The 16,369-nt window shown below is 36.9% G+C and overlaps 2 protein-coding genes across 4 annotated transcripts in view; one reads left to right on the plus strand and one right to left on the minus strand.

Moving 5' to 3' along the window:
• Positions 1 to 667: 667 nt before the first annotated feature.
• On the plus strand, positions 668 to 9,790 carry LOC110105632 (CTP synthase 1-like). Its single transcript, XM_020835211.2, has 21 exons — positions 668 to 1,099; positions 2,138 to 2,217; positions 2,742 to 2,828; positions 2,988 to 3,038; positions 3,122 to 3,239; positions 3,387 to 3,443; positions 3,544 to 3,608; positions 3,938 to 4,021; positions 4,120 to 4,170; positions 4,270 to 4,332; positions 4,452 to 4,498; positions 4,596 to 4,665; positions 4,761 to 4,823; positions 4,994 to 5,083; positions 5,171 to 5,209; positions 5,467 to 5,694; positions 5,794 to 5,879; positions 5,976 to 6,024; positions 7,281 to 7,361; positions 7,455 to 7,548; positions 8,998 to 9,790. Exons 1-21 carry the CDS (start codon positions 982 to 984, stop codon positions 9,216 to 9,218), a joined length of 1,842 nt encoding a protein of 613 aa, XP_020690870.1. The 5' UTR covers positions 668 to 981; the 3' UTR covers positions 9,219 to 9,790.
• A 1,416-nt stretch (positions 9,791 to 11,206) lies between these two features.
• Positions 11,207 to 16,369, minus strand: part of LOC110105666 (membrane-bound transcription factor site-2 protease homolog) — a gene marked incomplete at its 5' end in the record, with an annotated part of 48,466 nt that continues 43,303 nt past the window's right edge. For all 3 annotated transcript variants that reach the window (XM_028695756.1, XM_028695757.1, XM_028695755.1), the window contains 2 exon segments: positions 11,207 to 11,770; positions 11,877 to 12,038. In XM_028695756.1, coding sequence (XP_028551589.1) covers positions 11,756 to 11,770; positions 11,877 to 12,038 — 177 coding nt within the window.

Raw genomic sequence — 16,369 nt, forward strand, 5'->3', positions numbered from 1 at the left:
AATCTAACAACTTAACAAGCTAAAGATGTCGAGCCAGGTTGAGCTTAAGCTTGTTTAATATACGAGCTCGACTATAAACTCGAATTCAAATTTGTTACTCAATCAATTCAACTCATGAGCTAGCCAATGAGTTAAGCTCGAGTCAACTCGGCTCACCTAACCCCTACTCACGAGAAATTATTCTGTGCAGAGACCATCGGATGCAGAACGCCATCCGGAAATCAACCGGAATGCGCCACGTCAACGGTAGCAATATCGAGTTGCGGTATCAAATATAGGAATGACATGGTGCATTCTGATTGATCTTCGAACGACTTTCAGCCCAGAATAATTAATCCCTAATTACACCCATCACCATTGTGCCGACGTGATTGCCACTAATTCATTCATTTGCGAAAATTTGGCAAATTTTATATTTTACTTCCCGCCCATCAAAGCTGCATTAAGTAGTAGTGTTCATCATGGATCCAAGTCATGCCCTGTCACCTCCACGTACAAAAAGAGCAAAATAATATTCAGAGAAATATTACAAAAAAAGCCTAACGAAGAATTAACGAGCAAAACTGAATAAATTATAAAATTACAAACAAATACTATTTTTACAAATATTTCTTACATAAAATCACTATAAAGAATTAAAAAAAAAACTGCTAGAGAGAGAGAGAGAGAGGGTGGGGGACTAAGGAAAGAGACAAGAAAGGTAGAAGCGCTCGAAATAGGGCATGGCGTATTTAATTGCCATCTCCGTCCTCGAAAATCACTCGCTCCAGTTTCCTATTACGCTCTTCGGCGCTCCGTTGCTCCGCGCTGCTTCTCGCTGTTTTCGATTCTCTTCTATAACATACTCATACTTCTTCCCTCTCTCTCTCGCTCTCTCTCTCTAGTCGACTCCATTTGTGGCCCGCTTGCCTTGATTTGGGCTAAAGGAGGGGTTTTGAGTGGAACGCAGTGGGAGGGGGAGCAGAGAGGAGGGTGTGAGAGATGAAGTACGTGTTGGTGACAGGGGGAGTGGTGAGCGGGTTGGGGAAGGGGGTGACAGCGAGCAGCATTGGGGTGGTGCTCAAGGCCTGCGGTCTCCGTGTTACCTCTATCAAGATTGGTATGTAGCCGACTACTTCCTTTGGAGATCTAATCCGGCAATCTTCTTTGGCGTTGTGATTTTTTTCTTTTGATCGTTTTAGGGCGATTTAAGGGATTTTTATTGTAAGACTAGTCGTTTGATGGGCAATTTGATGGATCTTTCCTGTGAAACAGGAAGCCGAGTTTAAATTTTTGAAAGGACAGATTAGATCTTTTTTGCCTTTTTGTTGTGTTTTTCTTCGCGGCGTTTGATCTTAGGAATAGACGTGTATCACGAACAATTTTTCTTTTTCTTTTCCCTTTTTTTCAAACAAAGACTGCGGAAAGTTTACTGTAATTATATGATTTTCTTCCTCGTTCGATTTGCTTACACGAGGCGCCATGGTCAAGTGATTTCCCTTCTTTGCCTGGGTGGTGGGTTTGGATTTTTTTTTCAAATTAGAAGATTAGATATTTTTTAGTTTGCTTTTATGAGACGTTTGGAATTGTAGAGGACAGAAAGCTGCATAAAGGAGATTGCAGGTCCTATTCTTTCATCTCTCTCTCAATCTTTTCATTATAGCAGGATGGCATGTGAATGCCTTGAATAATGGTAGGTGCAGGGCCCGCCATGGCTGGGCTCCTTGTGCAGGTGTCGAGCAGAAATTATGGCCAACCCAGTTCTGGCACGACTTAGAATCTGCTTTTGTTAATTCATATTATCTACAAACCGTTTCTTCCATTCAAGGCTAAAATAAATATACTTTCATGGTGTTTCATACGTAAATAATAGTTTAAAGTTGGCTTGATCAAGGCTTATGGGCATTTAATTGAAAAAAAAAACAATAAAAAGATGGATTCAGTCCTGAATTGTCATTTAGACTAAGGCTTCGTTTGGGACGGCTTTCTTGCTGCTTTTTAAAGCAGTTAAAAAGCTGCTTTAAGAAGCAGCAAGAAAGTAGTCACAAACCAAGCCTGAGTATGTTGACGCTAGAGTGACAGTGATGATTTATTCATTAATTTGATTCAAATGAAGAGAAATTGTTAAGTGCTGACAGTGTTAAATGATTATGCACAGATCCTTACCTCAATACTGATGCCGGAACGATGTCCCCGTTTGAGCATGGAGAAGTTTTTGTTTTAGATGATGGTGGGGAGGTAAGGAACTATTTAGAGAACCTTTATCGATTATTTTATACTCTTTTGCTGCTCTGAAAATTTTGATTCTTCCTCACTTTCCTTCTTCTTTTACTCATTTTCACTTTGATATGCAATATTTTCCTTATGATATTGCCCATGGGGTCTGGTTTTTTTTGAGATACCATGCGTACAACTTTCCTGAATCTTGCTGGGAGATTCACTTTATTGACTTTTAGTTTTTGCATGGGCTTGTGGCTCAAAGAAACTAATTTTTATTCTGTGCGGAGTCCGGACGTCGTCCAGAGACCAACAAAAATACTCCACGTCACCTCAAAAGTGTACCGACGCTCGGTACCGAGCATGGTGCCGACGCTCAGTACCAAACGGTACCAGACTGTTCTCCCGTCCGGTGTCCGCACAGAATAATCTCTCCAAAGAAACTTCACCTGCTGTGTTCTCATCCAAATTTTCCCAACAAGTTGGAAAAGTCTCTTTTGTTGCTTGTTATACCTTTCTGATATGTGCGTTTTTGTTTTTGAAAGGTGGATTTGGATCTCGGTAACTATGAAAGATTCCTTGACATCAAACTAACCCGTGACAATAACATTACCACAGGAAAGATTTACCAGGTATAGGTTTTCATGTTTTAAATTCATAAGGAACGCATCATTGATAGTACTTTTAACAAAGTTATTAGTCAGCAAACTTTTATTTAAATTATTTTGCTTTCATATTCTTATTTAGTTGTTTATCTTCTTTCCCTTTTTTTTACCTTTTGTTGAGGATAGTATGTCATTGATAAAGAGAGAAGGGGCGATTATTTGGGGAAAACTGTTCAGGTGTGTTACTGTTCTCCATATAGCACCATTGATGAATCTTCTTCGAGTAGTTTCTATTTTGGTATTGAAAGTGTCACTCTTAGGTTGTTCCACACATTACGGACGCCATACAAGAGTGGATTGAACGGGTAGCCATTGTTCCTGTTGATGGAAAAGAAGGGCCTGCTGATGTCTGTGTTATAGAACTTGGTGGAACCATAGGTGATGAAAAGTTTCAACAGTGATTGTTATGTGGTTTAAACGAGATGTATAAAAAGACAAGACACTGGCCTTCTGTTTAACTATTAAGTCTTCTGCTTTATAAATTTGCTTGCTTGTGCCATAACAAAGATGGAATTCTCGATGCAGGAGATATTGAATCCATGCCATTTATTGAAGCTCTTGGCCAGTTTTCTTATCGCGTAGGTGAGGACATTTAGGAGAATTGCTGATAGTCCTATTCTAGACTTTTGGTTTCTTGCTCTTCATTCACTCTGATACTTTCTTTTAATATGGCTTGCCTCAGGTCCCGGTAACTTCTGCCTTATACATGTTAGTCTTGTGCCAGTTCTAAATGTAGTTGGTGAGCAGGTGAACATCTTTTCCATTTGTTCCTGCTTCTTAGTATTTTCTTTCATGGTAGTGTACTTTTTCTTTTATTTCAGTAGAGTTGATAGTTGATCCTTCTTGTGGGATGTAACACTTGTGTTTTACACCCGATTGTTTGATACAACAACAACAACATCATGAAGCCTTTGTCCCACTACGTGGGGTCGGCTACATGAATCCTTTTTCGCCATTGTGTCCTGTTAAAAGTCAAATTCTCATTTAAATTTAATAAAGAAAGATCATTTCTAATATTTTCTAATCTTTTTAGGTCTACCTCATTCCGATTGCTTGATTTTCATTCTTAATTGCAGAAAACTAAACCAACACAACATAGCGTTCGGGGACTAAGAGGACTTGGATTGACTCCAAATATTCTTGCTTGCCGGAGTGCATCGGTCTCTTTTTTTTTCCTTTTGGTCTTCTTTTTTAGCTCCATTTGCTACCTGAAGTGTCAGTACTTCTTTACTAATTTGTTGTATTTGTTTTTTGGCAGCCTTTGGATGAAAATGTGAAAGAAAAGCTTTCACAATTTTGTCATGTTCCGGTATTGCAACCAAACTCCTGATGCTTCTCATTATATGATTCCAGAAAGAACATGAAAAAATTTTATTTGATATTGATTTTTTTGCTAATGATTTTGCAGATTGCGAATATTGTGACTCTTTATGATGTTCCAAACATTTGGCATATACCCTTACTTCTAAGGGTAGGCTATATCTCTCAAAATTTTATTTGGAAATTTTCTTTACTTTTTATCTGGCTGGGTATCTTACTGGTCATCGCAAATCTTATTTAAGTTCTACATGAAATTTTGTGTTTTTATAGGATCAGAAGGCCCATAATGCTATCTTGAGAGCTCTGAACCTCCAAAGGTCTGTTTTTTATCTAATGATCCCAAATTCTTAATAGCAATCTATGGTGGTAGTTTATAAAAGTATGGATTCTAAATTTGTTTTTATATATATACAGCAATATGAGGGAGCCCATGCTGAAGGAATGGACTTCCATGGTTAAAGTCAGCGACAGTTTACGTGATCCTGTAGGTTTTAACCTATCATTATATACTAAAGCAACCTTTTGTGCTTCACAACTTTTCATATTATTACTAGAACTGGAACTGGCCAATAATTTCAGGTTAGGATTGCCATGGTTGGAAAATATACTGGTCTTTCTGACTCGTACCTCTCTGTATTAAAGGTATACTCTTTACTGCTAGTCTTGTTTATCTAAATTTATGTATATTTGAAATTTCCCAGTGTAAAACTAAGCACTTTCATGCCCTAAAGGTTTAATTATATGGCACCCACATGAATTCTTATAAATTTTAGCAAAGGTGTTAATAACTGACTCACATGAACAAATTTCAGGCCCTCCTTCATGCTGCTGTTTACTGTGGAAAGAAACTCATTGTTGACTGGGTTACTTCCACAGACCTTGAAGATAACACTGCCCAAGAGGTTTGCTAATTGATTTATCTCTTCTTGTTTGAGTTTCTCCTTTTTATTCATATCCGAAGGATAAAGTTCCCTGACAACCTTGTTCAGGAACCTCTTGTTCATGATGCAGCATGGAATTTACTGAAGGTAACTTTCTTTTACTTATTTAACCTCTTAATTATGTTGATTTCTTATTATGTGCAGAGACCGGATGCAAAATGCCGTTCGGAGACTAACCAGAATGTGTCACGTTAGCGGTACCAAGCCGCGGTACCGAGTGTAGGGGTGACGTGACGCATTCTGGTTGGTCTCTAGACGGCGTTCGGCGTCCGTACAGAATAATTAATTCTTTTGGCATCCTTGTTGTCTTTCTAATCTCATAAATTGATAAATTTATTATGCAGGGTGCAGATGGTATACTAGTTCCTGGAGGTTTTGGTGATAGAGGCGTCCAAGGGAAAATTCTTGCAGCAAAATATGCTCGAGAGAAGAATAAACCCTATCTTGGCATTTGTCTTGGCATGCAAATTGCAGTGATTGAATTTGCTCGGAATGTCTTAAATTTACAAGATGCTAATAGCACGGAATTTGATCCTAACACTAAGAACCCTTGTGTGATATTTATGCCAGAGGTGGAACTTATTCCTCATTTCCTTCCCATTCCCCTTTCCCGTTTCTAACTACTGAGAAAACTGTCTTTTTGTTCTTTGGCTTATGACTTTCTTTCTTAGGGTTCCAAAACACATATGGGAGGAACAATGAGACTTGGATCTAGGAGAACTTACTTCCAGGTTAAAGATTGCAAATCTGCTAAGCTGTGAGGACATTACGTTATTTGTGATTTATCCTGTGAATGATTTTACTTGATTATTTCATGAGACCTGATTTATTGTTTTAAAATTTTTTTTAACAGGTATAGAAATGTGGCATATGTGGATGAAAGGCACAGGCATAGATATGAGGTAAGTCTCATAATAGTATTCTCTGAACAGGGATGTTTCCATTATATATCATCGTATTAAAGTGTATTTGATGACTCTGTACGTGAAGCTAGATTGTAGAAGGGGAGATTATTCTGTGTGGACTCCGAATGTAGAGGATCATCTAGATGATGCGTATGGACTATGTATGAATTGAGTATGGACTGCTTATGGACTACGTATTTACTGCTTATTTGTAGATATGCAGAAAATACTCACTAAATACTCAGTTAATACTCACAACTAATGATTGGCTAAGTATTTGCTGTATATCTACAAATACGCAGTAAATATGCAATCCATACTTAGTTCATACGCAGCATCCGGACGATCCTCTACGTTCGGAATCCGCACAGAATAATTTTCCTTGTTGAAGACTATTCACATTGTATCTCGTTATAGATAGGCTGTCAGACTAGTTATGCACAGCATTAACACCTGCATGCGCTACCTGGGTTCTCAATTAATATTGAGCTTTCCTACAATAAATAAGAGCCATTCAGATTGTGTGACTTGTATGGATAAGCAGTCTATGCATGCATATTTTGTGCTTTTAACAGTCAGATTCATGACTTGATGTTGTGCGATTATTTGGGAGGAGATCACGAAGAACCAAAGTTGCAGGCTAGAGTAATGAAAATTCTGTTAAGAAATGAAGAGTGGTTTCTACATGCTCTATCATTTATACCTTAAAAGAAACTGAATGGAACATCAGTGCTAGGGTTGTTGAGCCGTCCTGTTTATAGCATATTTAGATCTTTTAATGAAGTCTAAAAGGCTCAAATTTTAAAACTGAGAGCTGAAGGAAATATTAAGTGGCTAGTTGAGAACCTGGTATGCGGATCCAACTTTAGCTGCTTCTGGATCAACAGGAAGCAAATTTCAAGGACAGTGCAATTGTAGTAGCAAATTTACATTATTTTTATGGGAGAATTACATGCATGCCATTAAAATCATGCATATTAACAAATTAGCATCTAAATTGGCTATAAACTGCTAAAATCTTGTATTTGTGTGTGCTGCAACTAAATCATTGAAATTTTGATGAAAGCCAAAAGTATATTGGGGTTTGTGAAATTCAATATTCAAGTGGGAATTTGATGAATGGAGGTAGGGGGATTTTCTTATTTTTTGTAAATCATCAAAATTTTGAGTGTTATGTATTAAATTGTCCCATTTTATATATTTTGTATGGCATCCTTTTGTTTGATCATGTAAAACATTGTTTTTAATTGCAGGTAAATCCTGATTTGGTTATGAAACTTGAAAGGTCTGGACTTGCTTTTGTTGGGAAGGATGAAAGTGGTAAACGTATGGAGGTATGGATCATTCAAACTCCTTTTTATGTCATTAAATTCCAAATATATTTTCAGAGCTTTGTTTTTAGAGGCTCTACATTGTTATCATTACAGATTGTTGAGCTGCCTACACATCCTTATTATGTTGGTGTCCAGTTCCATCCAGAGTTCAAGTCTAGACCTGGAAAACCCTCTGCTGTTTTCGTAGGTATGACTTTCAATTGATCTTGAACATTGAATGAAGTGTTATGCTTCTTTCATCCTTTCTTGAGGGAGTTCATAGGACTTCATTTCTTGTATCACCCTTCATAGCCTTAAAAAAGTGCAATTTGATTATTTAAACCAGTCTGATTTAATCTCACCTTGCCTGTTGAAGGATTAAAAATGAACTTTTCATTCTAATTTTGTAAGGAGATGCACACTACTAAATTTGTGTCTTTAGGCTCTTGATATTTAAGAGATGATTGCATTTACTTGGTGGAATTCACTGCTTAATATATCTATATGATGATTTGATAATGTAAACTTGGCAAGAACATTTCACATTGCACTTGGTTCATTTCTTTTATGTGGCTTTTTTATGGTAGCATGCCGTTGAACACTTACACATCCAGAATTTTGTCTTAATTAGCTAGTGAGGCAATGTTGCCAGTTACGGGTCGGGTCGGGTTCGACCCGTAACCCGAAATTGACAGGTCTAAGTGGATAATGTGAACTGATGTCACCAACGGTCCCAAGATTTGCTCTAATACCAATTTAATAGGAAATACTTGAATATTTCAAGTAAACCCTAACAAGATTGATAAAAACATAGGAAAAAACTCAACAATTCCAATGAAAACAATAAAAAATAATAGATTTTATTGTAAAAATCAAATCAACAAAAGGAAACAAAGCAAAGATAAAATTGATCCTCAATTCGAGAGGAGGATTGTTCTCTCCCAATCTCTGGAGCCCAAGATACCAAAAATAAACTCCAAGAGAACACAATAATCAAGTCTAACCCTAACCCTAAACAACTCTTCATATTAATACAGACTTCCCTTTTTTTTTCAAGAAAAAAAATACTTCCCTAATTTTTTAAATTTTATCTCAAAATTAGTGTAAAAAAAAATACTTCCCTAGTTTCAAATACCAAATTCAAGTTTTTCCTCCTCCCACCCACTACTTTCCCCATTGACTTTCCTAGTGGGCCCACTAGGCTTGGGCGGCAAACCCCCAAAGGGGGCTGTTTGGTCCGTCGCCTATAACAAAGAAAGGGCCCTGGCCCTTGCAGGGCCGGTTCAGCTTGAACCAGCCTAACATACTGTTGAAGCATGATAGCAATAGCAAGATTGTTTAGTTCTGCAGGAAATCATCTTTTGCTTCAGAGGGTCCTTGGAATCAATGCTTAAAATAAATATTTACTTAAGTTTACTAACACTTTTTCCCAAAAAAAAAAAGTTTACTAACACCTAACATAAGAAAGAAGTCAGTGTTTTGTGCTACACTGATCTTCCAGTTAGCTTCAGCTTCTTCTTGATCAAGTCCACATTACCATAAAATCATGAAATTGTAAAATAGTTTTTCTCCAATGCAGCTTGGCGCTTGCATTTTTCATCTCGAATTCATTACAATCACTCATTTTATGGCATTTTCTTCCATTATCATACTTCAGGTTTAATAGCTGCTTCTTGCGGGCAACTGGATGCGATCCTGAAATCTCATGGCGGCGACAATTTGCAGCCAACAAAGCAGGTTACAAGACCAATTTTTCCTGCACAAATGATCTATGTGAATGGACATGTACCGAAGCGCCTGCCAAATGAGAATGGACATGTACCGAAGCGCCTGCCAAATGGAACATATTATGCGAATGGCAACGGCGTTCACGCGTAACTTGATTCAGCTGACCTCAGTTGTTTGGTTTTGGATTCATTATGTTCGTATATACACAATTTGATTGGTTAAAAGCTTCAGTTGCAGGTGATAGCAGCAACTAATAGCCATAGCTGGCAATGGAGCTTGTTCCAGGTTTTTTTTTAACAAGGAACAGCCTATTTATTTTTGGCGCAAACAGACATTGATGTTGTGATACTTTTTTTTTTCTTTCTTTCTTTTGTAATGGTAGCTTTTTCCAATCTTTTATTTTTATTTGAGTAGCAATTGAAGCCTTATCTGTAAATTAATTCTGGCAGCTGAGTTACATGTAACGCTTGTTAGTTTCAATCCATGTTTTGCTTGTAAGTGTGACCAATCACTGGTGTATAATGCTTCCAAATTGCCCTCAAAGCACCTTAGCTATGTCCTAGCTACTGATAATACTTGATTTTATCAGACTTTTGTCAAATGTTTGCAGCAGATTTCATTCCAAAATTCCAGGAAATTTTTGTGCCTCTGGAAGTTTCTATGGTTGACATTGTAAATAAATACATTTTAATATCAACTGTTATTGGTGTATTGGTATTCTATATGAAATATGAATCTACCTGTAATGGTGTTGTATTGTATGAAGCCAAACTATTTTACTTATAATTGGATGAATTGGTTATTCAGTAAATATGTTCCTTCTGCTATTTAATGAGCAAATCAACACAAATTTTGGATGGAAGATGTAGAAATCTATATATCTCAATAATCTATACAAATTCACTTGTCTACAATAAATATTAGATCTTCAATAAATCTATTGTGAGGATTGTTCTAGTGTTCTCATATGAAGATGGTCATGTAGAATAATATTTTGAGATCAAGGCTGACACTTGATGTACGGCTACTAGGAATATTTAGGGGTGTCAATATTTGACCCGACGGGTCAATCCAAATTGGGTCGGATTTGGGTTAGAAATTTCGACTCGTTTGTAAAATTGGGTCGGGTTCGGGTTGATCGGGAAACTCAAAATCAACGCGGTTTGACCCTTTTTAATTACTTTAGGAGGGTTTTAATGATTTTTTATGAAATAAGTAAATGATATTTTAAAAAAATATAAACATTATTGCCCAAATTAAATTAATCTTGATTTATTTTAAATTAATTAAAGTAAATATTATCTTAATTTGATTTAGATTTAAATAAATTGAATTAAATAAAAAAATTAATAAAGTATATCCGAATCGGGTCGGGTTGAATAGTGTCGGGAATTTTGGGTTGGACCCGAACCTGACCTATGACCCGATTTTAATAGCCCTAGGAACATCTTCATGCCATGAAGTACCATGAAATTTACCCAGCAACGCAAAAAAATGATGTTTGCATGAAGATTTTTGTTATGTTGATAGCCATTGCCCAACAGCTCCTGCGATCAATTGCTACTCTGTTGATGATTGTCATTATCATCATACAAGCTAATTTATTTAATATTCAAAAAATATATAAAAGATGCAAAAATATTTAATTCCAAATTGAACACAAATAAAATAAATTTAAAATTAAAAAATCACCACAAACAGCTGCTTAAGTAATTAAGTTTAAATGTTTCTTGCTGGGTCTTATTTTTACTAATGAAGCCAAAATTGAGTTGATAAAGTAATAAATACATAGTGAAGCAAGTTTCTTAAAAGAAAAAAATGTCTACACATTTAGAGAGAGAGAGAGAGAAGCACGACCAAATACAAAAATCAACTTGTTTTGACAGCCAAATTATAATAGTGTATCAAATATTGGTACATCCACCAGCAATCCATTACTCCAATGCTACTTCAATATTGAAAAAAGAAAATAATAAGTTCTTACATCTAAAACCATGTAAGGTTGTATAAACCACACACATCTATCTACTTTTTTCAGTAGTAGTTGATGTATGTAAAAAAATTTCAGCCAATAACACCACGTATTAAAATATTCATTTCACGACTATTCGACAAATGTTATACTAGTTGTAGACTATCTAAAACAATCTTTTATTTTTCTCATTCAGAATTTGGGACCTGACAAAAACAATGTTTACATGCAAAACCACAGCCGTTGAAATTGCAGAGCTAACAAACCAATCTTCCCTCTCTAAACAATTTGATTACCAAAGTCTGAACCTACGCTGTCATAAAAATAAATTTGCAACAAACAAGAATAAACTAATGAAAACATATAACTTACATCCAGCATTGATCATGTTCTTCATCTCACATAAAACAAATTCCAGCTGAAGACTTTACTTGCTGCATCAATCCTTAGTTTGTAGACCTATGACTTGTTCAGAAACTTGTAACTAAGGTTTCGTTTGGGACGATTTTCTTCTTGCTTTTTAAAACGGCTTCATAGTACAAAAATTTCTTGAATTTGAATTTTTTGTACTAGAAAGCCGTTTTAAAAAGCATTACGAAAGCTGTCCCAAACAAAGCCTAAGTCAGCAATGTTAGTGATCTTGATCTCACTGAACAGCTACTCCAGGGTAAGACTTCCCTTTATATCAACAGAAAACGAGATTCAATATGGAGCCCTAGACTTTAGTAACCTACAGCCATACAAGAAAATTAGCTCCAAGACAATAAAAGAATTAAGGGCAATCATGCTGAGGGATAAGAAATTGAATATATGCAAAGGCCAAAAAAAGAACTTACAGAATAGTATGTGAAGTAAATGATTCTGGATAAGGCAATAACTGAAAGGATGGTCCCAGCAATGAGGGTAACTTTTGCAGCCCTGCGTCGCTTCCTTGGGTTTAGCCAGGTTATGTAATAAAGAGCAGTCTCTAGAATATATTCACCATCAAGAAAGAAGACCTGTTGGGTCAATCTATTAGAGATTCTCTAAGTATTGCAATTAGGGTTTGTTTCACCACTTCTAGACAGAAACAAGATAAAAGAATGATAATTTTATTTTTCGCTTGTTTTTTTGTGTGAAAACGAAATCATTAGACCACCCAATAATCAGGTTTATGTGATGTCTACCAATCCAGTTTAATTAAATTTATCTTTTAGTTCTACAATATTTTCTTATCTCATAACACTATTGAAGTATTCTCTATTTTAACAACCTAATTTTAAATCAAGAAGCTATATTCCGGTCCAATAAGGTATGGTAGATTTATGATAATTCGTCACTTAGTTACTTTACCTAATGCTATGCACTTTAATATAACATCTCAAAATATTCTATTTCATATAATCAGATTTTATCCTACAAATTCTAAATCTTTAATCTTTTAAATATGTCATCTATCATTTTAATTTTTTGCTTATTTCAGCAATGAAGACACCAAATAGAACAATCATGTACATGTTCAAACCCAGGTTAGTTTGCGTTAAAATTCAACCTAATGATGAAATCTGGCAAATTTGATTGCTTTTAAAAATGTGTTTTATATCTATAAGCAAACAAATGGGTCTTTAGATCATCTTCAACCGAACGTCTAACACTCGTTTGGCATCCGTCATTTGCTCCAGTCGTTTGTCAAAAAAATGGTTTTTAAAAAAAAAAAAAAAAAACGTCATTCACGTGAGGTTGAATAGTGCAACGCCTCTTTTCAAAAAAAAAAAGAATAGTGCAACGCCAATGAACAGTGTGATGCCAGCGTCGCACTGTTCACACGCTATTTTTTTTAAATGCGAAAATTAGGTTAAATAAAGTATGAGAAAGAATATAAACATAATATTCTTTTTTTATATTAGAAAATGAAGTTCAGTTGGAGACGAATTACTGTATTTTGGAGTATTATTGTATTTTGGAGTGAAAATTGAGTTTTTCGGATGGAGATGGCCTTAGTTCAAAGTGTTCTTTTATTTATTTTTTTTTACGAGGCAAAGAGCTACATGATGTTGCATGACAAAACTTCTTACGAATCGGACATTATAAGCCAGACTCCTTGCCTCACTTACATGAAACAACCAACCAATTGGTTTAGTGGCATTACCTATGGGAGCACTATGGTTCAAATATTATTAAAAAATTACATAAAACTAGTAATGTCAACATATCATTGGAAAAATAAAATGAGAGTCACATAACTGGATCATCTGAACTTCGATTTCAACAAACTTTCATTCAAATTAGGGGTGTCAATATTTGACACGACCCGAAAATCCGACTCAAACCCGACCCAAAAATTTTGGGTTAGGGTCAACCCGAACCTGAAACGGGTCGGATTCGGGTTCAACATTTTGACCCGTTTCAAAAATCGAGTCGGGTTCGGTTTAACCCTTTGATCCGAAATTGACCTGATTTTGACCCGAAAACCCGATTTTGACCCGGCAACCCGAGATTGACCCGTTTTTTACCCGAAAAAGAGGAGAGACACATAAACCCGATTTTGACCCGGCAACTCGAGATTGGCCCGTTTTTTACCCGAAAAAGAGTAGATAGACCCATTTTTGACCCGAAAACTAGCAATTTTTTGTTGGAAACAAGTCATTCGGGTCGTGTCGGGTTGACCAGGACCCCAAGCGAGTCTGGTTCGGGTCAGGAAAACTGACCCGTTTTCAAAAATGCGTCGGGTTCGGGTTGACCTGAATAGTGTCGGGTCAGTTTCGGGTTTGACGCGAACCCGAACCGTGACCCGAAATTGACACCCCTAATTCAAACTGAACATCTCAACGATTCAAACCCAATGACACAAAAAAATCCAATCCTACTCCAAATAAGCCCAAATCACCTACTTGAAGCCTAATTGAAAGTTTTGAAACATTAATTAGAGAACCAAACGATCTCCAAATATCACGTACTCCAAGGAAATCCACTGACCACCGTTATCCAACTATTGTACTCCAACCCTCGCTGCACAACTACAATCTTCCGAATATCATTGTCTGATCCTCCAAACACCATCACTTAACTATGCTCCTTCAACTAATGTCGTCCTACTACAAAATTCTGACAATTGCCGCCTGAGTACACTATCCTGTTCACCATTGCTCAAATATAATACTTTGATCGTTGTCATCCCACTAAAGTCTCCTAACTATTAGAGCCCAACTATATTAAAGCCCGCTAACTTCATTGCTCATCTTCACCAATAGCATTGACACACTGATGTGAAACATACATGCAAGGATGATTTAGATTAAAAAATTTGCACGCTTAATTTTAAAAACCACAATAATTATATATTTATATTGATTATAAGCGACAAAATAAAACACAGAGCGGTAAGACATTAGCCTAAATCACATGCATTGGAGTTAAGATCATAAAACAGTCAGTTTAATCTAACGTTGCATACATGATTGATTTTCAACAATAAATCTCAATGTTAACAATAAGTCCCTTAGAAAGAATCCCTCACTAAACTCTCTAACTTACTAAGCTTTAGCGGAGAGATTGGCACAAGTCTTTATGATTTAATTATATTCACAATTGAAAAGCAACTAGGAGAGTAAAAGAATCGATGGATGAGTTTACCCAAAGAAGAAGAGGATGCGAAGCTCAGGTGTAGTAGTTTAGGGCCTTGAGAAGGGGTGGACAGCAGCACAACTTTTATCAGCATTAGGATAGCAATCATGAGGAGCTCTGGAGAGTAGACAACGAACTCCCTTGGGCAGGATTCTTCGGACAGCTAGTTGCAACTTCTGGACAGCAACTTCAACATCAGGGACAGCTGTTTGACAGGTGGTGGACAGCACGTGGACTTGATCATGGGATCCTGGAGGTTCTGGACAGTAAAACAGGAAATCTGGACTGTGGGACAGCAAGGAAATTTGCTGTAGTTTCTGGACAGCAATTCATGGACGAACAGAAGCTGGACAACAGCGTTGTGAAGTCAGTTAACTCCTCTCTAGGTCACGGTCTAGGAAGAGTAGTGTTGCGGGAAAGCCTTCCAAAAGGAAAATTGAGTTTAGTCTCAGATTATGTAGCTTGTGATGGAGGGAAGGATTAAAAGAAATAAATATAGATTTATTTCAGAGTTAAAGTTAGGGATTTGAATTTTGAAATTCAAATAAGAGAGGAGGAAGGAAATAATTAAGCAAGAGGGGAAGAAGGGGCCGGCCATAAAGGAAGGGAGGAGAAGTTGTCCACATACAATGTATGTGGACCCAAGCAATAAATATGATTAGGCCATTAAATCTGATTTTGATTTCAGATTTAGAGAGATTGTGGGCTCCGAAAATTCGTCCCCGGCCTCCGCTCGCTCTTTTCTTTCGGCGAGGGAGTTTTAACTGAATAAGTTCCGAGGTAAATTTTGAAAGGCAGATGGGTTTGTAGATAAGACACTACCCAGAGATTTCGCCCTCATTTTTTGAGGACTTTATGATCTGAGTTATGGTTTCCTATAGGCGCAAGCCCCTATAGTTAATTAACTCTCCCGATAACGAGAGAGAACTTTCGATTAAGGCTAGTCGTCAATCAGATACGTAAAGATACGTGTTATCTGGCATATTGTAGCAGCAATGGGTTTGAAATTAAAAAGATTGGATATTTGGGAATTTGAAGGGTTTGAAAGTTTGGGAATTTGGAAAGATTTAATATTTAAAACAGAAATTTCATCATCTTTCACTTAAAGCGGATGGTGGGGGAATGGATGATAGACCCGATCAAGATCTCATGGTTCCATCGTCCCGGACCATCATGGTCCCTGGTCTACTTAGTCAGAGGAGGTAGTCGACCCAACCTGACAGAAGGATCCTTGTCGGCAGCCATGGGTTGCTTCGTCCAAGGGGACCTTGTAGACCTGGGGTGAATGTTTGTCTAAGGGAACAAATTTGAATCCACCTTAGCTAACAGAGGGCTTTGTGCCCTATCGATCATATCCTATTGATTCATATCTCAAGGATTTGATGTTAATAAGGAACGTATCGGCGCTGGCCATAACCGGTATTTCGTGGTGCCATTTGGCGGCAAAATCACTCGGTTCAGAGGGTCCCGGATCATAAACGTTTATCCTGCGGTGTCATTTGGCAGCGAACCGCCGGTCAGAGGACACGTACCACGTCCTTATCGGCAGGAGACTTTTTTGAGAATGGATCATAGTGATATTTTCGACTAGGCATTTGGCTCTTTGTGAGCTGAAATAATTTTTTTAATTTGTCCACCTCGACTGTTGTGGAGGGTGGATGTATTTTGCTTTAAGCGTTTGATAGTTTATTTCAATTTTAAATATTTTTGGGATTTTGGAATTTGT

Source organism: Dendrobium catenatum, unplaced genomic scaffold (genome assembly GCF_001605985.2).
Source record: "Dendrobium catenatum unplaced genomic scaffold, ASM160598v2 fragScaff_scaffold_671, whole genome shotgun sequence".
In the NCBI taxonomy this organism is placed as follows: Eukaryota; Viridiplantae; Streptophyta; class Magnoliopsida; order Asparagales; family Orchidaceae; genus Dendrobium; species Dendrobium catenatum.